We start from the raw sequence: 21963 nt of genomic DNA, 5'->3' as shown, positions 1-21963 counted from the left end.
AGAAGGACACAGAACAGACTGACCAGCTGCCCAAGTTAGGTTCCCATGAAGACAGCGCACAGAAGACAGAAAAGGAAAAAGAAAAATGTTTCCCTTGAAGGGTAAGTGCTCTTGTATCTGGTGGCCTCACCGCAGAATTCTACAGGTTTCTGAGGGTTCCTAAACCAATCTTTTTCTCCTGTTAAACAACGAGACTGTGACAGACACTGTACACAGAGAGCCAGGGGCTGAGAGAAACGGCCGGTAGTAACACCCTGCACGCCAACGGCATGATCCCCAGGACCCACAAGGGCCTGGTGTGCTGGTACAGCAGAGGAGGACGGCAGAAGCGACAACCTCACACATTCCCGCCCCGTCCAGACGCCCCATTCTAACAACCTCAGATGGTTCCACCCCATCCAGACACCCCACTCTAACAACCTCAGATGGTTCTACCCCGTCCAGACACCCCTTCTAACAACCTCGGACATTCCCGCCCAATTCAGACACCCCACTCTAACAACCTCGGACATTCTCACCCTGTCCAGACACCCCATTCTAAGACTTACATTCGTGAAGCTCCTGTGAGCCTTTCCAGAACCAGGATCCAGCACACACTTGGGATTTAGTGGCCCTCAAAAATATCTGAAGAACAAATGAATGGATTCTCATATCACTTCACCACTGACAAAACACTCACACAAGGCAATCTTCTATGCCTGGAAGCAGGCAGGATATATCACCCCCATTCTGGAGTTAAGGAAATGAAGGTTTGGAAAGACTGTGTAATTTGCACAAGGTCTCATAGCAATTACATGGCAGGGTTAAAATTTGAACACAAGATTAACTGAAAGCCCAATTTTACAGTTCAAGGACCTACGTGAAAAGCATAACTGCCCAGAATCCCCTGGCTCTCGGGAAACTGAAGAACATTCCAGTGTAACTCTGCATCACCCGTTCCACCAGTATCACCTCCCCTGCTGGGGTCTGAACAGAGTCCACATCTGCAAGTACAAAGCGATACTGAAGATATTTAACACACCTGACAGCCAATCAACTGAGAAATTCAAGGATGGATGCAATGAGCAAAACATTCATGCCAAAAAACGAACAGTATCACAGGTACCCAACTAGTTCACGGTGCATGGTGACTCTGCTTTTTATAAAGAAGCCCCTTGTTCTCCCAAGACCATTCTGAAAGACGAAAAACTTGCTGAAAGATGGGAGAATGAAAAGGTCTTTATTTCACATGAAAAGCAAAGCGGTATTTCCATAACGAGCCCAGATGTGTTTCTGCTGGTGGGGGGCCCAGGGTCCCCATCGCTCAGCCTGTCCCCACCAGCCTCCCATTCTGGGGAGGGAGGTCTGCTCTGGTCAAGTCCCACAGTGCTCACAGCTGGTGCCAAATACCAAGAGTTGGTTTTAACAAAAGTCAGCTGGTATTTGAAAATGTGACAGAGAGAGCTAAAAGGATATATATATACAAAGGGTTATTGAACATGAACTAAAAAGCACAAAGTCTGCATTTCAAGGACATATTATCCCAAGGTCTATCTGGAGCTAGTCTTCTCTTATAACACGAGGGTGTGTTCAAAAACCTCAGTATTTATCAGCCCTAAAGGGTACAAGACTTGCAGGCTGGCTCACATTCCACAGTGATAACCAGCTAAGGAACATTCTTAGCAACCTAGGTACAAGAATTCTGATGCACTATAAAACAGCATTAATTCAAGATGAAGCACTGTTTCCTTTCTGATCATAAAAGCATTAGCTAGAAAAAAGCCACTCCAAAAAAAAAAAAAGAGTGAAAAGAAAGGAGGAGCTTAGAGTTAAGTACTTTCCCAGAGAGATGGTCTGGGGAGAGTGCAGCTCTCCAGGTTCTGAGGTTAGACGGCTCAAGGGACGAAACCACACGGAGGCACGTGGCCTGAGCATGGGTAAAGGAGTGTGATGGTTAAGGCTATGTGTCAACCTGGCCAGGACATAAGTCTCAGTGGTTTGGCAGATATTACGTAATCATTCTCCATTTTGTGATCTGATGTGAGCAGCCAATCAGCTGAAAGGCCAATCAGTTGAAAGCCAATCAGCTGAAAGCCGGTCAGTTTCCTTGGGGGTGTGGCCTGCATCCAATATATATGGATGTTCTGCCAAAGCTCACCCTCTTTCGATCCTGCATCTGACTTGTCATCCTCTGACCTCTGGTTCTTGGGACATGAGCCAGCAGCCTGCTGCCTGACTTGCAGATTTTGGGATTTGCCAGCTCCTGCAGCCCTGTGAGTCAGCAGCCTGCCATCTGTTCTGCTGATTTTGGGTTGGTCAGCCCCTGAAACCATGTGAGTCAGGAGAAGCCTCCAGCCTGACGCCTGACCCACGGATTTGGGGCTTGCCAGCCTCCACAACTGTGTGAGCCATTTCCTTGAAATAAATTTCTCTATATATATTTATACATACGTTTCACTGGTTTTGCTCCTCTAGAGAACCCAGCCTGAGACAAGAAGGGAGCTGAAGACCAGGGTAAATATGTGTAGACTACTTGCAGATAAAGGACTGACACTTTCTGACTTCAAACCTAACTACAGAGCTACAGTGCTAGCATAAAGATAAATATACAGATCAATAAAACAGAACTGATGGTCGCGAAATAAACATTAACAATTATGGTCAACTGATTTTGACAAAGGTACCAAGGCAATTCACTGGGGAAAGGATAGTCTTTTCAACACGGAGTGCGGGGACAACTGGATCATCACATGCAAAAAGATCAGTGTAGACCCTTACCTTACACCACACACAAAAATTAACTCAAAATAGATCACAGACCTAAATGTAAGGGCTAAAGCTCTAAAACTCTTAGAAAACTACTTAAGAGCAAATCTTCACGAGCTTCGATTGGCAAAGAATTCTTAGATAAAACACCAAAAGCACAAGTAATAAAAGAAAAATTTGACAAATTGGACTTCATCAAAACGTCTGCATTTTAATTTAGGTATAAATTTAACAAGAACATAAAAAGACAAGCCACAGACTGAGAAAAAGTATTTGTCAGTCACATATTCAGCATTAACCAGTGCTGACACTGAAGACACAACACACCGCCTGACATTGTCTCTAGCTGCTGCGGGAGTTGAGCTGAAGCAGAGAATGTGCAGCCTGGATGGATTAATGTAAGGGATGCCTGAGAGGAATGAGATCCACGGGGAGGGGGAGGGCACTAAGAAATGAAAGAAACAGCAACAAAACTTTCTTAAATATTCCCATTCTTTTCCCAGCATCCTTTCTCTGTTTCAAGGTATGTGAGGCATCATCAGCTTTTGGAAGGGAACCTACTTAAGTTGATTAAGGATACATATGAAAAAAATCTACAGCAAACAACATACTTAATGGTGAAATGTTTAAGTGCTCTCTCTGTGATTGGGAAGGAGACAAGAACGCTCATTATCATGACTTATACTTAACAATGTACTGGAGACTCCAGCCAATCCAAAGAGGAAAGAAAAATAAATAAAAGACACAAGGATTAGGAGGAGGAGAGAAAAATGACAGTCATTAGTCATAGACGAAATGATTGTGTACATAAGCAATCCAAAATAACCTACAGATAAATATTAGAATTAAAAGGGAATTTAGCAAGGTTTCTAGATATAAGGTTGATAAATAAAATTAATTCCTTTATCTACAAATCTATAAAGTTTTTTAAATGGTGTCATTTACAACAGTATCAAAAAACATCAAACAACCCTCATATTTTTGTTGCTAAGAATGTTAAATAGTGCAGTCACTGTGGACAACATTTTGACTGTTTCTCAAAATGTTAAAGACAGAGTTACCATATGACTCTACAATTCTACTCCTAAGTATATGCCCAAGAGAAATGAAAACATATCTGCACAAAAATGTGTACACAAATGTTCATAGTGGTATTATTCATAATAATAAAAAATTAGAAACAACACCAATGTCCATCAGCTGACAAATTAATTAACAAAATAAGTTAGTATGGAATATTATGCAACAATAAAAAAGAATGAAATACTGATCTATGCTACAACATAGATGACCCCTGACAACATGATGCTAAGTGAAAGAAACCAGTCACAAAAGGTCACCTACTGTATGGCTCCTTTTATGAGAAATGTTCAGAATAGGCAAATCTACAGAGACTGAGAGCAGATGACAGAAAGTGCACTAGGGCTGGAATCTTGGGAGGAGGGGGAATGACTGCATTTTCTCCAAGCTCTCTGGAGATGACTGGTGGTCTGGTGGGTTTCGTAACCACCACTGTAGACAAGCGTCTCAACAAACACCCTGATCACCACCCTTTTTCTAAGCCTTAAAATGAAAACACTCTAAAAGTAAAAAATATTTCAAAAGGCATTAGTTCCTTAAAAAATAAAAAAAAAAAAGCAAGTTTAGTGGCACTGGGCAAGAACTATAGCTTGCCAAGCATAACAAGCTAGGGTGCCCACAAAAACAAATGCACATATATAGAGTGCCTAATTGAAAGCTACCTTTAAACCACTGAAAATTCAATCAACTTTGAGTAGCTACAGTGCCCAGACTTCTTCTCAGGGCTCCAACACAAGCCCTTTTCCTGAATTATGTTTTGTTTTTCCTCTGTTCATAAAAACCTTTCCAAGCATCAGTATTAAAAATAAGGAATCTCTCTTCTTGCAAAGAACAAAAGTAGAAGAGTCTGCAAATATAGGTCTTTACTTATTTGCAGATGCCAGTTCAAACACGCAGGAGAAAGATGTAGTAGTCGGCTTCTGTAAAGATTTACAGCCCTGGAAACCCTATGGGGCGGTTCCACTCTGTCTAGGGTCGCTATGAGTCGGTTTGGTTTTTGGTTTTAATTCAAACATGGTATCACCAATTCTTCTGCCTCATAAATTAAGGTCACAGTCTGTTTTTGGTTGATGCTATTCGAGCCTTTTTGAGAACGGTCACGGAGGAGCACTGAAATCACGTGGCACTGCTCCTGGGCCAGCTGAAACCACACGGGGGCCTAGATCTAAGATGCAAGTCCATAATTTTCTTAGACAAGAAAAGGAGAGGGAGAATATAAGGGAAAGGAAAAGAGCAGTTGTGTGTTTGCGAAGGAGAGTCGGGGTAACGGGTGGAGGGCACAGGCTGGGTGCCAGCAACCCTGACCACCCTTCCCAGTGCTGCCCACGGAGCCCACCAAATACCCCCAGGCTCAGGATGCAGCAAGCCCTCCTACAAAGAGCAAGCAACCTGATTTCTCTGCTAACAGAGTCAAAGATGTCACACCCCCTTTAGGTGAAAAGGTGACAGATCTAATATCCCACACAGAGGCAATCCATTGATACAATCTTTAAAACGTATTGTACGCGGAAAACTTTCAGTTTTCTGACAATTGTTTGCCTTAATAGGGTGGTGGTTTGTTTACTACGATACATTGTTGCAGACAGTATGAAAAATATGACTTTTTAAAATTCGGTAAAAGTGCCTTTAATCTGAAACCAACTAAAATTCACCTCAATTAGAAACATATTCACATGAAAACATGTATGATTTCCTGCACATGGCTAGTTCATAAGACAGGAAAAATGACTCAGGGCGTAACAAGTAAAAGTCTACAATAAAGAGGCGGCCAGACACGACACAAGGATCTGATTCCAAATCTCAGTCCCTGAAGCCATGCCGTCCTGATCGTCCACGCCCCACCTGCACCTCTCAACTCAGGGGTGACAGTCACCATGGAGCTAAAATCCCTCGCTGCAGTGACTGGAACAGCGATCAGTCTTCACACTATACACAGCATTTGCCCACCTGCCGCCACCTTTACCAATTTTTTTCTGAAGTTGCAGCAGATTCTACATAGTTAATATCAATATTTGTTCCTAAATGATCCGTGCTAAAATTGACAAGTCAACTATAAAAATCAGGTGGCACGTGATACAGAGATGAGGAAAAACAAAGTCCCTCATCCCAGCTGGCAACATCTGTATTTAATAAGTTACTGACCATTGCGCTATTCTAAATACGGTGACAACAACATACTCAGTAACCTCTTGGGAACCACCATACCCTGTGGTCAAATGCTTTGCTCTCAAAAATCACCCCAAGTAAAGTGCACGATCTCTTATTCCACTTACATTAAATACATGACTGGGGGGAACTCCCCAATCTCGTTCCCTCTGTCTCCATATTTTACCACCTCCTGCATCCTTCAAAAGAGACAGAAGAGGAAATGGAAACCTAACTGCTAATGTTTAAATTAGTCAACATTGCTATTTACTAGCAGTTTGAATAAAATGTTTAATGGCAAAAGTGGCTGAAATTACTTTTTATTCCCTTGGAAATCTGTATTTAAGGAGCTTCCTCCTCGCTCCCATTCTGTGCAAGTCCTTCTCCCCTCTTGCTACAGAAAAGATGGATCGATTGGTGCCGTGTGCACAGCTCGGGGAGGACCCAGCCCGACTGAAGGCCTGACTGTGAAAGGTGGGGGTGTCTTACAAATATTCAGCAATAAACATGTTAAAAACCAACGACTGTCAGCTGACACAGAAAACGCATTTGACAAAATCTAACACCAGCTCCTGATTAAAACTCTCAACAAATTAGGAACAGAGGAGAAGGACCTCAACTTGATAAAAAGCATCTACCAAAAAAAACCCCACAGCTAACATCGTACTTAATGGTGAAAGGTTGAATGCTTTCCCTCTAAGACCAGGAGCAAGGCAAGGATGTCTGCTCTCACCATTCTTACTCAACTCAGTACTGTAAGTTCCAGCCAGTGGAATAATGCAATAAGGAAATAAAAGGCATAGAGATTGGAAAGGATGAAATAAAACTGCCCCTATTTGCAGATGACATGACTGTCTACACAAAAAATCCCAAGTAATCTACAGAAAAAAAAAGAAAATCTCTAGAACTCTTAAGTGAGTTCTGTAAGGTCACAGGAGACAAGACCAACACATAAAATTCAATCTCATTTCTACATACAATGAACATGTGAACACTGAAATTAAAAATACAATACCATTTACAACTCTTGAAAGAAAATCAAATACTGAGGTACAAACTAAACAAAGCATGTGCATGACATGTACACTGAAAATTACAAAAATCTAATAAAAGAAATCAAAGACAATCTAAATAAATGGAGTGACATTTTGTATCCAATGACTGGAAGACTCAACATAGTAAAGACGTTGATTATCTCCAAACTGATACACAGGTTTAACACAATTCCTATCAAAATCTCGGCAAAGGTTTTTGTAGACATAGGCAGTTTATTCTAAAATTTCTATGGAAAGGCACAGGCCCTAGAATAGTTGAATAATCTTGAAAAAGAAGAATACGGTAGGAGGAATCACTTTATCTGATTTCAAGACCTATTTTATGGTTACAGTAATCAAGGCTATGTGGTATTCGTGAAGGGACAGACCAATGGAACAGAATAGAGAACCTACAAACAGACCCATACAAATATGCTCAACTGATTTTTGACAAAGATGCAAAAGCAATTCAATAGAGGAAGGACAGCTATTTCAACAAGTAGTCTAGAGCAACTGGACATCCATAGGCAAAAAAAAAAATTAACCCTAATCTAAACCATACACCTATACAAAAATTAACTCAAAATGAATCACAGACTTAAATGTAAAAGTATAAAACGTTTTAAAAAAAAAGTAGGAGAAAATCTTAGGGATTTGCCTTCAAAGAGTTCTTAGGTTTGACACCAAAGTCATGATCAATATAAAAAGAAAAACTGATTAATTGGATCTCATCAAAATTAAAAAATTTTGCTCTGCGAAAGACCATATTAAGAGGATGAAAGGACAAGCCAGAGACTGGGACAGAGTATGTACAAACTACATATGTGACAAAGGACAAATATCTAGAACGTACAAAGAATTTTCAAAACGCAAGAGTAAAAAAACAGAGTTCCGTTAGAAAACGGGCAGAAGACACGGACAGGCGTTTCACTGAAGAAGATCTACAAATGGAGACAATGAAAGATGTTCAACATCGCTAGCTAATAGGGAAATGCAAATTAAGATCACAATGAGTTATCACTACACATCGATCAGAATGGCTAAAAACAGTGCTGGTGAGAATGCAGAGAAACTGGTGATCTCTCACACACACTGCTGGTGGGAATGCAAAATGGCAGAGTCACTGCGGGAAACATTTCTTACAAAACTAAACTTGCAATTATCATCGAGACCCAGCCCCATTCCTGACCTGCATTAGACTTAGAGCATTTTTTTGGTTGGTTTGGTTAAGCCACTGAGATTTTCAGATTGTTTATTACCACAGTATATCGCAGCACATCCTAACTAACAGAGATTATGTGTGCTGTTCAAGATAAGGCAACTATTAGTGGAAATGGGAAACCACAGTAGAACTCTGAAATCCCCAGAGGAAAAGAGGAATAAATAGTACCTTGACCAAACCAACATAAATAAGGAAAAGAGGAATCATGTGGCTGGGAATACAAACGGGAAGGAGACTTTCTCCTCATTGTACACCATTTAGTCCTTCTGAATTCTGTACCAGCACTTATGTTACCTATTCAAAAAAAAAATAAACTTTCTTTAAAAGAAGCAGAGGCATGACAAATGCAAACAAACAAAAAGTACCAACATAACTTAATATCTAAGGGAATTTAAGCTTAAAAGTTTACATTAAGACTAAGAGGAATATTATAAAACAATAAAAATCACAATTTACAATGAAGGCACAATAGTCATAAACTTATATACAAAAAAATACAGTAGCTGAGTGTATAAAAACACATGTACACATCACAATTTTAACAGAAATTTGTAACACATCTTTTAGATTCTGACAGATTTCCAACAGACATACAGGCCTAGACTATTTCAATGATATAACCAATGAATTAGACTGAACAGATATATAAAGAAGAAAACTTTACATCCTACAAAAAGAAAGCACACATTCCATCCTAATGTTTATGAATATTTAGAAAAATTGATCATATATTTGGTCACAGAAAAGTATCAGTTCAAAAAAATAAAATTTTACAGGCTAATTCTGATTCAGGTTCCATGTAAAATGGGGTAGAGTGGTCAAAAAAATCGTCACTATTTTGAAATCAGAAATTAAGAAACATAGTTATAAATAACTCCGAGGTTAAAAGGAAATCACAACTGAAATTACAATAAAAAGCATACTTCATGACAAAACCGACAGGACTCAGCTAAAGCTGTACTCAGAGGAAAATTGATAAAACTTGAACTATCTCCATCATTAAAGAAAAAAAAAGTTTAAGGGAAGGGTTAATTGAGAAAGATAAAAGTGCAAATTAATGAAATAAAAAACCAAATGTAGGTGATATTAATAATCATCTGTTGAACAGAAAAAAAAACCTCAAGATAAAGCTTTTGAGAGGAGCTTTAATTATAAAGACAGCCTATTCAAGAAAAACTAAATAATAACATATTTAGCTCATCTCAGAATACTGTAGCTGGCACATATTACAACTGTCCTCAAAGGGCCTAAACATTCTTGTCACAGCAGGCCCCTAAACTCTGGAAAATACATTTTTTTTTAAGGAAAGGCCACAGACAGCCTCTTCTGTGTAAGAATTCCCTGAAATGACAGTAGGAAGACCAGGACAGCACCAGCCTGTGTCACGTGCCCCTTGTCTGAAGGCTACAGGTGGGGCCCCCAATCCCCTGGTGCGCTAAGTGGTCCTTACCACTGCCTGGAGCCCCCCATTCCCTTGGTGTGCTAAGTGGTCCTCTCTACTACCTGGAGCCCCCCAATCCCTTGGTGTGGTAAATGGTCCTCTCTACTATCTGGAGCCCCCCAACCCCTTGGTGTGGTAAGTGGTCCTCTCCACTATCTGGAGCCCCCCAACCCCTTGGTGTGGTAAGTGGTCCTCTCTACTATCTGGAGCCCCCCAACCCCTTGGTGTGGTAAGTGGTCCCCTCTACTATCTGGAGCCCCCAACCCCTTGGTGTGGTAAGTGGTCCTCTCTACTATCTGGAGCCCCCCAACCCCTTGGTGTGGTAAGTGGTCCCCTCTACTATCTGGAGCCCCCAACCCCTTGGTGTGGTAAGTGGTCCTCTCTACTATCTGGAGCCCCCCAACCCCTTGGTGTGGTAAGTGGTCCTCACAGTTATCTGGAGAGCACCAGTCCTGGTCAGCAGGGGCCATGGCTCTGCTCCTTCTGCCAACAGGTCCCTTCGTCAGGTTCCTCGGGCTTCGACTGACTGTCCTGAATTAGTTCTTACAAAATCACAGTCCTCAATGGTCTATAACACTAACATTTGGCGCTTAAATACACCCTATATTGAATTATTTTTTTAATCCATTTACAACGTAAGTGTCTATCTGAAAACATTACAAAGGAGTGAATGATCCCTGCAAAAGTTTAAGATTAGCATGCTTGGGCCCCAGCCCAGCACGTTAAAGAGGCCCTGGGAAAGGGTATCTTGGTATAAGAGCTCAAGTCAGGGGTTTCTTAGCTGAAGTTTGGGGGACTCAGTCTGGTACAACCTGGAGTGGACTTGCATACAACTGTGAAACTGTCCATCGGGGGATGGAGCTAGCAGTTTCTAGCTGGGACTGTCTGTATCTCAGGGGAGGTTATAGTTCTGGGGCTAATCCCTGTACTATCACAGCTCCAAGCTTGTCTCACAGTTGCTTGCAGGCAATGTCCTTGAGGACTTCACTTCCCTGGTGATAAGATGGGGAGTCAACTTCCTGCTGACTTGGAACGTGATGGACACACTTGGAATCTTTGCATGCTTCACCTTCTCTCTAACATGAATAACCTGAACCCGTTGCAGTTGAGTTGATTCTGACTCATAGCAACCCTAGAGGGCAGAGGAGAACTGCCCCATAGGGTTTCCAAGGCTGTAATTTGTGCGGAAATAGGTTCTCACATCTTTCTCCTGTGGAGTGGCTGATGCATTCGAACTTCCAACTTTTCAGTTAGCAGCCAAGCGTTCAACCACTGGGTCACTAGGGCTCCCCCTAATACGAATACTCTCAGACAAATACCTGGGACTAATAGTGACAGGAATTTCATCACCAGAAAGGCCGTTACGAGATGTATGGAAGGTGGCTTTTGGCTCCCAGGCAGTATCGCAAAGGGAATATACTCAGCAAGCACGTTTCTGGAGTCCGGTTGACACAGTGGTTAAGAGCTCAGGCTGCCAACCAAAAGATCGGCAGCTGGAATCCATGAGCTCCTCTCTGGAAACCCTATGCAGCAGTTCTACTCTGTTCTGTAGGGTCGCTATGCGTCGGAATCGACTCGACGGCAACGGGCTTGGTTTGAGTAAATGTTGTGAGAGCACATTTCTCTGAAGAGCTGCGATATATGCCATCAGGCTTTTAAAGTTCATTTGTACAACGGCCAAGAAGGAAACTCAGAATATCGTTTTCCATGGAAATAATGTCCAAAAGGATGGTTAGGTCCCCAGATAAGCCCACAAAAACATCTAATTCAACCTAACTCAACTGTTCAAAATTGAACACATGAAGTCCAAATCCTGTTCATTCACTCATTTAACAAATATTTATTGAATGCCTACTATCTGCTGAGCACTATTCAGGAACTTGAGAGACACCAATGAAAAGACAGACAGTCCTGCCTGCAGAGAGGTGACAGAGGATATAAATAACAGGCAAGCAATGCAGTGATAAATGCCACCAGCAGACCTGACGAGGTGCTGGCGAGCTGGGGGTGGTCCCTGTGCTGGCCCCTCGCAGCTCTGGACACAGGAATCAGATACACATCACTATTCCCTAGCTCTGTCCACAAAGTAACACCCCGATCGCACCTAGATCTGGCTTCTAAAGTCCATTTTCCACCAAAAGGAACCAGGGCTCCTTAAGAAATGGCTAAGACCAGGACTGCAGCAGGCAGAGCTCCAGGTGAGCCCAGGGCATCCTGTTGTACCAGAGAGAAGATACGTGCTCAGAGGGTGATGGACCGTGTCAAAGGGCAGAGGCCAGCCTGCAGGTGCTCCCACCGGCCACGTCAAGGACAATGTGACCACCAAAATAAATAATCATGGTAACTGATTACAATCCTTAAATAAAGCAGAAAATAAGTATACACACACACACACACACACACACACACACACGTGTGTGTGTGTATATACATATAGAAAGTCTAAGGAACGGGACATTTACCTATTCCCAAAGTGCCTCTCCATCTGGTAGACATCAACTCAATCGAGTGATCAACGTGAACGTTCCCAGGAGCGAGGCAGAGTAAGATCACAAGCTCCTGAAAGGATGCCACGAGGGGAACGCAGCATCTTTCTGTGATATTCCTATCAGAGAGGCACAGCCTGAACCTGATCACGAGGAAACGCCAACAACTGCAATTGTAAAGGGGTCCTCAGAAATACTGTCAGAAGCCTAGGGAGCTGTTCCAGAGTGAAGGCGACCGAAAAGCCGGCCAATCCGTGAACCGTGCGTCTGGACTGGGCCCTCTGGCTGTAAAGAGCATTACTGGAACAACTGATGAGGCACGAGTGGGGTCTGAGCAGGAGACGGTGTGTGTGTCAGCGTTCATGCCTCTGTTGGGAGAGGTATGTTGTGGTTCTGCAGGAGAAGGTACTTCTTTGTAGGAAATGCATACATAAGTTGTCAGGGTGGTAGGACAGGATGCTGGCAACTCACTCTCAAATGGCTTAGGGAAAACAAGTTCTTCGTACTATCCTTGCAACTTCTCTCCCAGTTAAGATTTCAAGAGAAAAAAGAAATACAAAAATGGGCAAAAAACCATAAACACACATCTCACAAAGGAAGGGAACCCGTACAGTCGATAAACCTGACAAGACGCTCCCCATAATCTGTGATCAGGAAGTGCAAACCCAGACCACAGTGCAGCACCATTTCCTCCCGTTCAGCTGGCAAAATCTGAAAGGCTGACAATACTGAGTTTCGGAGAGGATGTGGTTACAGGAATCCCCTGTATCTCCAGTGAGGGCAGAGACTGGTGCAACCGCTCTGCAATTCCCCTTCTTGGCACAAACCTAAGGGAGACTCTTGTACAACAGGAGATGCATACAAGAATGTTTACAGAAGCACTATTCACAACAGCAAAAACATGGAAACCCAAATGCCCATCAGTAGGAGAACGGACGAATAAACGCAGTATATTTACTCAGTGGAATGCTGCACAGCCAACAAACTGAATGAACTAGAGACAACAGATGAACAGGACAGAATAGAAATAAACCTACTTACACAGCCAACTGATTTTCAACAAAGGCATCAAGGCAATTCAATGGAGAAAAGAAGTCTTTTCAACAAATCGTGGAGGAACTGAATATCCACATGAAAAAAATTAACTTGACTCCTACTTCACACCACTTACAGAAGTTAATGTGAAATGGATAAAAGATCTAAATATAAAAGTAAAAACTATAAGCTACCGGGGCGGGGGGAACAGGAGAATGACTTCTTCTTTGGGATAGGCAAAGATTTCTTAAGTGAAAAATTAACTGTAAAAGAAAAAAAATCAATAAATTAGACTTTATCAAAATCAAAAACTTCTATTCATCAAAAGATGCTATTAAAATATGAAAAGGCAAACCACCTATTGGGAGAACATATTCACAAAACATATATCTGACAAAGGACTTGCATCTAGAACACACAAAGAACTTTTATAACTCATTAATAAGAAGACAATACAATTTTTTTAATGGGCAAAAGATTTAAACAGATACTTCACAAAAGAAGTTATATGAATAGCCAGTAAGGCCATGAAAGGGTACTCAACATGATTATTCATCCAGGAAATGTCAATTAAAATCAAATGACACACACTTCACATCTAACAGAACAGTTAAAATTAAAAGACGGACAACGTTACTGGTGGCAAGAAGGTAGAGCAAATAGAACTTTCACACATTGCTGCTGGGAATGCCAAACCGCCACTTGGGAAAGCTGGCAGTTTCTTAGGAGGTCCTGTACATTTACCCTAGGATCCATCAATTCCACTCCTAGGTATTCACCCAAAAGAAAAATTTATGATGTGTTTAATTATAATAATCCCAAACTGGAAACAACCTAAATGTTCACAGTCTATAGACACAAATTGTGGGATAGTCATAAAACAGATCAAAAACGTGAATAAACTGCCAATGCACAAAACACCACGGATAATCATTACGTTGAGTGAAAAGCTGAACAGAAAAGAGCGCATGCTGTATCATCGCCTTTATACAAAATCAAGAATAGGCAGCCTAAGCTGTGGTGACGTACGTCACATCGGCGGTTGCTAAAGAGGGTGGCTATTAAAACTGGAAGACAGCACAATGGAACTTTCTGGGCCAATGGAAACGCTCTGTATCTTGACTGGGCATTAGTTACATAGCTATACACAACTGTCAAAACTCATCAAACTGTACTTTGTAAATAATTTTCGCACTGAAACCCTGCACTTCACTGTACTCATTTATCTCAATTTAAAAAAAAATGGAATGAACTATAATGGCATGCAACAATATGGATGAATGTTAACAATATAATATTAAGTTTTAAAGTTCCAAACTATTTTTTAAATATGTGATTCCCACTAATTGTCCACAGCTACCAAGACCTTCACCGGACTGAGTCCAGTACAGCTAGATGGTGCCCGGCTACCACCGCTGACTGCTCTGACCTGGATCACAACAGAGGGTTCTGGACAGAGCTGGAGAAGGATGTAGAGCATAATTCTAACTCACAAAAAAAAAAAAAGACCAGATTTACTGGCCTAAAGGAGACTGGAGAAACCCCGAGAGTATGGCCCCCAGACACCCTTTTAGCTCAGTGGTAAAGTTACCTTCGATGTTCACTGATCAGCCTGCGAGTGGACAGCCCAGTAAAACCATGAGAGTAACGAGGTACAGGAGTCCAGTGACAAGGCCCAGAAGGCAGAAGGGGAGTAGGAAGCTGATGATAGGGAACACAGAATAGAGTAAAGATATTGTTGATGTGTTGTGAGATTGTTAACCATTGTCATAGGGCAACATTTGTAGTAACTGTCAAATGGGAGACTATTTTGTCATGTAAGCCTTCATCTTAAGTGAGAATAACAGCATAATTAGAAGAGCGTAGTCAATGTCACTTAAATGTGTATGTAAAAAAAAATTTTTGAAATGGCGTATCTTTGGCTATGTGTATTTTCACCAAAAAAAAAAAAAAAAAAAAAAAAAGTTGAGTATTTAGAGGGTTAAAATGTTGTGGGGTTGTTAACCAATGTCATAAAACAGCATGTGTGTTACTGTTACATGAGAAACTATCTGTTCTGTAAGCCTTCACCTGAAGTACAATAAAATATTAAAAAAAAAATAAAATAAAAATAAAAAAAAAATAAATATGTGATTCCCATTCAACAACTCATACAGATTGTTCCATGACAATCCTCGTAGTGTCAGCTCTCACCATTTCCATCCCACCTGCCCCATTTCCACCCATCCAGTTTCTCTGTCCCTCCTTGCCTTCTCATCTTTGCTTCTGTGTTAATGTTGACCATTTGATCTGTACAGCTGATTGTGTAAGGGAGCACATTCCTCACAGGTGTTATTGTTTATTTATAGGCCAATCTATTATTTGGCTGAAAGGTGACATTTGGGAGTAGCTTCAGTTCCAGGTTAAAGGGGTATCTTAGGACGATAGTCTTGGGGGTAAAAGTTTCAAACTATTAGACACAGCACGATACCCTTTTTAAAATTTAAAGTAACTAAAGTTTTTATTTTTATTTTTTCAGATTTGTATAACTAAAAAACAAACAAACAAACAAACCCATTGTCATCGAGTCAATCCAACTTGTAGCAACCCTATAGGACATAGTAGAACTGTTCCATAGGGTTTCCAAGGCTGTATAGTTGATTGTTTAAAGGAGCACATTGCCACACCTTTCTCCTGAGGCAGCAGCTGGTATATAGATACTAAAAAATTATAAAAAAGGAAAGCAAGGGATGATGAGCAAAGGATTTGAGATGATCTAAGTGTTTAGCTGTGAGGGGGAAATGCATCGCAGACCACCCACCTGTGAGGGAGAAGCAACATGTTCACATGTGTAAGATCCTAACAAATAAACTCAGCGTTCAGACTGCCATTGACAGAATGTAAGGGCGACGTTAAAACAAAAAAACACACTGTCTTTCCAGCCAATATCTTTATTCTACATTGACAAATTTGAAATGACAACACAGCAAATGAGATCACTCATTGTACCAGGAGACTATTGCCCATTTTGGAACCCTTGAGAACTACCACAGGACAGTCGTGAGTCGTTGGGTATCTGAGACACCTGACAGGCTCGGAGTGGCCCACTCTGGGTTTTCTCTCTCTTTTTTTTTTTTTGGCAGGGGAGAGGGAGATTAGTGGGAGAGAATGAAGAGGATTTTATTAGCAAGAATTGAAGATCCATTAAAAATGTCCTAGATTGTAAATCCCTCGAGGTCAGGTGACATATTTGTTTAATTCACTTTAATAATCCCTTACACAAACTCTACCTAAAATTAGTTTCAAGATAACATTCTTACCAGTCAGCTGAGCAAAAGCTCAAAATCCATTAAGGACTCGAGAAAGTCTTCACCCACACAGTCTCCATAGTAGCCACTTCTCTCTCCTTATCAAAACCTCGGCAAGGTCCCCACAAGTCCAACCTTGTAACCCTTCCAGAGCCTTGCAGGCCTGGGGTGTGAGGCTGAACAGTGATGGCAGACAAGACTCAGGCCAGGTCCCTTCTGCCGGCCCCGTGGAGACGCTGGGCCCTCTGTGCAGTTTGCTCAGCACTGTGGGAGAGCACCCTGGCCACCCCTCAGCCTCCTGAGCACAGCTACAACCGCTCCTTCCAGGCCTCAGAGGGGAGATGTCACAAAAACACAGCTACGTGGATCTGCTTCAACATGCAAGAGATACCACAGTCAAGAAATTCTCCTTTACTGTAACTGAACCCCTAAATGAAGGTTAAGTATTTTCGTTTTCTCTAAACACAGAAATATTAGCTAGCAGATTCATAAACACACTTCTTTAGAACCAATGAGACTTGCATTAGCCTGTCCTCAAATTTACATATCTTAAACTCCCTCTCTTCCACTACTGCAACTTTTTAAAAATACAGACGCCAAATCCAAATTCTATAATAAGGAATAAAAACCCAATGCAGTATCAGTGAACCTGAGTCAGGAGTTGCTAATTCACTAAATAAAGGGATCTACCAAACCCTAAGTAAAGCAGAAGTTCTCTACCATCCTATGCCCCTCTCTCCTCCAGGCCCCCTCCAAACACCCATAGATCACTAGGAAGCAGGAAAATGCTCCCCTCTCTCCACCAGACTCCCAGCCCCAAAGCCACGGTTACTATGGCAAAGAGGTTATGCAAATCCCAGTGCAAACATCTTCTGCTGCACCAAGCTTACCCAAAGCTACCCTCGTATTATCTTATTGATTTATTTCAGCTAAACCCTGAGAACAATTCAGATTTCCTCCATGAGACTTCTGCACCACCTTCTCCCTCTAATACCCTCCCCTAAAGTTACCCGCAATGCCTGCACCCAGTGGTTTGTTCTCCACTATCAGCACCATCTTCCTCCTTCTTAACCACTGTGTCTCAGTCATCTAGTCCTGCTGTTGTTGCTGTTGTTAGGTGCCCTCGAGTTGGTTCTCACTCATAGCGACCCTGTGTACAACAGAATGAAACACTGTCCAGTCCTGCATCATCCTCACAATCGTTGTTATGATTAAGCCTACTGTTGCAGCCACCGTGTCAATCCATCACATCAAGGGTCTTCTTCTTTTTCAATGACCCTTTACTTTACCAAGCATGATGCCCTTCTCCAGGGACTGATCCCTCCTGACTACACGTGCAAAGTATGTGAGATGTAGTCTTGCCGTCTTTGCTTCTAAGGAGCATTCTGGCTGTACTTCTTCCAAGACAGATCTGTTCGTTCTTCTGGAACTCCCTGGTATATTCAATATATTTCGCCAACACCATAATTCAAAGGCATCAATTCTTCCTCAGTCTTCTTTATTCACTGCCCAGCTTTCGCATGCGTATGAGGCGAATGAAAACAGCATGGCTTGGGTCAGGCGCATCTTAGTCTTCAAGGTGATATCTTTGGTTTTTAACACGTTAATGAGGTCTTTTGCAGCAGATTTGCCCAGTGAAATGTGTCATTTGATTTCTTGACTGCTGCTTCCATGGGTGTTGATTGTGGATCCAAGTAAAATGAAATCCTTGACAACTTCAATCTTTTCTCCGTTTATCATGATGTTGCTTATTGGTCCAGTTGTGAGGACCTCTGTCTTCTTTGTGTTGAGATGTAATCCATACTGAAGGTTGTGGTCTTTGATCTTCATCAGTAAGTGCTTCAAGTCCCCTTCACTTTCAGTAAGCAAGGCTGTGTCATCCGCATATCGCAGGTAGTTAATAAGTCTTCCTCCAATCCTGATGTCATATTCTTCTTCATATAGCCCAGCTTCTCGGATTATTTGCTCGGCATAGAGATCGAACTAAGTATGGTGAAAGGATGCAACCCTGATGCACACCCTTCCTGACTTAAACCAAGCAGTATCCCCTTGTTCTGTTTGAACAACTGCCTCTTGATCTGTGTACTGGTTCCTCATGAGCACAATTAAGTGTTCTGCAGTTCCCATTCTTTGCAATGTTATCCATAATTTGCTATGATTCACAAAGTCAAATACCTTTGCATAGTCAATAAAACACAGGTAAACATCTTTCTGATATTCTCTGCTTTCAGCCAGGATCCATCTGACATCAGCAATGATAACCGTGGTTCCACGCCCTCTTCTGAATTTGGCTTGAATTTCTGGCCGCTCCCTGCTGATATACTGCTGCAGCTGCTTCTGAATGATCTTCAGTAAAATTTTATTTGTATGTGATATTAATGATACTGTTTGTTAATGTCTGCATTCAGCTGAATCACGTTTCTTTGGAATAGGCATAATATGGATCTCTTCCAATCAGTTGGCCAGGTAGCTGTCTTTCAAATCTGAAATGTTCTTTTTGACGATGAATGCAACGTCATCCCTCTTCAAGTTTTCATTTCTGGCATAGCAGACCATATGACTGTCTGACTCAAAATGGCCAATATCAGTCCATTTCAGCTCACTAATGCCTAGGATATCGATGTTTGTGCATTCCATTTCATTTCTGACGATATCCAATTTTCCTACATTCGTACTTCGTACATTCCACAGTCCAATTATTAATGGATGTTTGCAGCTGTTTCTTCTCATTTTGAGTTGTGCCACATCAGCAAATGAAGGTCCCAAAAGGTTGACTCCATCCATGTCATTTAAGGTTGACTCTGCTTTGAGGAAGCAGCTCTTTCCAGTCATCTTCTGAGTGCCTTCCACCCTGAAGGGCTCATCTTCCGCCACTGTATCAGACAACGTTCTGCTGCTATTCATAAGGTTTTCAGTACAGTCCTGCTAGAAAAGAAATACTACAACTGGATGGCTTTAACAAACGGAAATTTATTTCCTCACAGTTTAGGAGGCTAGAAGTCTGAAATCAAGGTGCCTACTCTAGGGGAAGGCTTTCTCTCTCTCTGTTGGCTCTGGAGGAAGGTCCTTGTCTCTTTTGAGTTTCTATTCCTAGGCGATCTTCTTGTGACCTGGCATCTCTCTTTACCCATCTCTACTTCTTTCGCTTGCTTGTTTAATCTCTTTTATATCTCAAAAGAGACTGAATTAAGACACACCCTACACTAATCCTGCCTCACTAATATAACAAAAACAACCCATTCCCAAATGGTATATAACCACAGGCATACAGGTTAGGATTTACAACACACATTTCTGGGGAACACAATTCAATCCACGACACACCCTCTGTCCCCTCTCCATCCCATGGTTCCTATGAGACTGACCTGTCCAGGTGTCTAACATATTGCTGCCTCATCCCACCCTAAACATCAAAGGTATTTTCAAGAACCTGATCCTCTATCGTCTGCCCTTCATCAGCAAGTTCTTGACTGAGGATTGTGCTGATGACACAGACTGCCATTGCTGGCACCATTTAACTGACTCCCGGCTCTACAGTTCCAAGCATTCAAAACCTGGGCTCCACATTCTCCAAGGGCCGACCCAACACTTCCACTTGGTCTCCCTACATCTTCTTTATGCCTTTCCCCCTTCCTGAAAAAAACCCTCCTTCCCCTCAGTGAACAAAATGAAAGTTATGAAAGGGACGCTGTGGGAGAACATTCTCTTTCCTCCTCCCACGTCTAGTCTGAGATGGAAATAACCTGTCTACGCCGGGACCCGTTTACTGGGCAGATCTTAAAATAACCAGGGTGGGGAAGGGGTTTAATGGCCTACAGTTCACAAACTGAACTGCTGTTGTTGTTGTTGTTGGAGAGTCATACATGATTCACTGTAAGATATTTCAGAAAGAACAATCATATGAAAAAGAGAAAATTACCATAATCCCATCACCCAAAGGCAATAAAAAGTATGATAATAAAGCATAGTTTTAAATCTGGTGGGATATAGCTGTCTGGTAGAAACTGTCTTTGCTTAGGTAAGTGTTTGATGGACCATTGGAATGGGAAAAAATAGGCACCAGACTAGGGGCTGGAAAGAGATGGCAAAACAAGAGGGAAGGCTGAGTTGTTCTGTATAGGGAAATTGGAGAAATCCGAGGGGTATCAGTCTAAGAAGGCAAGAGCAGGAGAAGAGGTGAGAGAGAGCAAAGCAGCAGGACGGGAAACCTGGCACTTGATGGAGGAGCAAAGGCACCCCCACGGGGGTTTCTGTTTTCAGGAGCACAGCTGTTTAATATTCATTGTACACTGCTCACACATGTAGGCCTACCATCTCCCCAAAGTTCCACGAGTACCAAGACCCTATATGGAGGTGTCTGGTAAAAATCAAGGGAAAGGGCTAAATCAACATGAGATGGAAAGATGACACCTGTGAATTAATCCAACCAGGCAGAGACTCCACCTGAGCTGACCTGGAAGAGACCAACAGCTCACCTCCCGCCAGGGATTCACAGAAGGCCCAGGGGCACTGCACCCCAGACATGGTGGGGGGGGGGAGACCCGAAGGTCACAGGTAAATGTCCCTAAGGTTTGTTTTAAAGTAATTAAAAAGAAAATCCATAGTTGAGTGCAGACTACTTATAAAATCATGTGTTCTTTTTTCACCTATTATAATCGTTTGTTGTGTTAAAAATTCCTTATAAGTATTCTAATAATTCCCTCATATGGATTTACCACAATTTACTTAACCATTACTCTACTACTGCACATATCTTGCTTCTAATTTTCCATCACAATAAATGCCACTGAAGCAAATAGCTTCTTTGTACATAAATCTTTTTCAGAATTTCAGAGATACCTAGAGGAGTTAAGTATGTAAGCATTTTTCAAGTTCTTGATACATAATACAAAATTATGCTGCCAACACTGAACCAATTTACGCTTCCCAAAAATGCTGAATGCTCACGTTTAAAAACAACGAAAAACTTTAACTAATTTGATTTGTTTCCCCTAATTCTTAGAAAGTTCATTTGTAAGCCCTCCACTCCTGTTCTTACCTAGTCACCTAGCACTTGCTTTCCTTTGTGTTTTATCGTCTTGTATGAGTTCCTTCTATTTAAGGCTGTTAATCTTTTAAGTATCATATTTGTTAGCATCTTCCTAGTTTATCTTCGTTTGTGTTTATATTGTTCTCTGCTGGGCAGTTTTACATTTTATGTAATCTTATTTATCATTAATTAATTCGCTCAGTAAGTGCTACAGCAATTAAACAGCAACAACCTCTCAACCTTAATTTTTAAGTCTGATTATAATATGCTAGGATAATGCTTTTAAAAAACCACACTAAAATGTAAGGTCATTTAATTATTCAACCAACATACATTATAAACAAAGAGTTACTTACTGAATCCAAAAAGCAAAGGTAAGCCCCTGAGCTCTGTGCTATTGCTTGATTTTTAGAATATCCAACTGTTTAAAAAAAGAAGAAAAGCTCTTTTACAATTCAA

At 41.6% G+C, this 21963-nt stretch overlaps 1 protein-coding gene across 1 annotated transcript in view; it reads right to left on the bottom strand.

Moving 5' to 3' along the window:
• B3GNTL1 (UDP-GlcNAc:betaGal beta-1,3-N-acetylglucosaminyltransferase like 1) overlaps nucleotides 1-21963 on the bottom strand; it is a 142268-nt gene that overhangs the window by 102997 nt on the left and 17308 nt on the right. The window contains exon 4 of the mRNA XM_023729156.1: nucleotides 21861-21925. Coding sequence (XP_023584924.1) covers nucleotides 21861-21925 — 65 coding nt within the window. The remainder of the gene's footprint in view (nucleotides 1-21860; nucleotides 21926-21963) is intronic.

The sequence above is a fragment of the Trichechus manatus genome, unplaced genomic scaffold (genome assembly GCF_000243295.1).
Source record: "Trichechus manatus latirostris isolate Lorelei unplaced genomic scaffold, TriManLat1.0 scaffold00028, whole genome shotgun sequence".
In the NCBI taxonomy this organism is placed as follows: Eukaryota; Metazoa; Chordata; class Mammalia; order Sirenia; family Trichechidae; genus Trichechus; species Trichechus manatus.
This window is presented reverse-complemented; position numbering and strand designations above follow the sequence as displayed.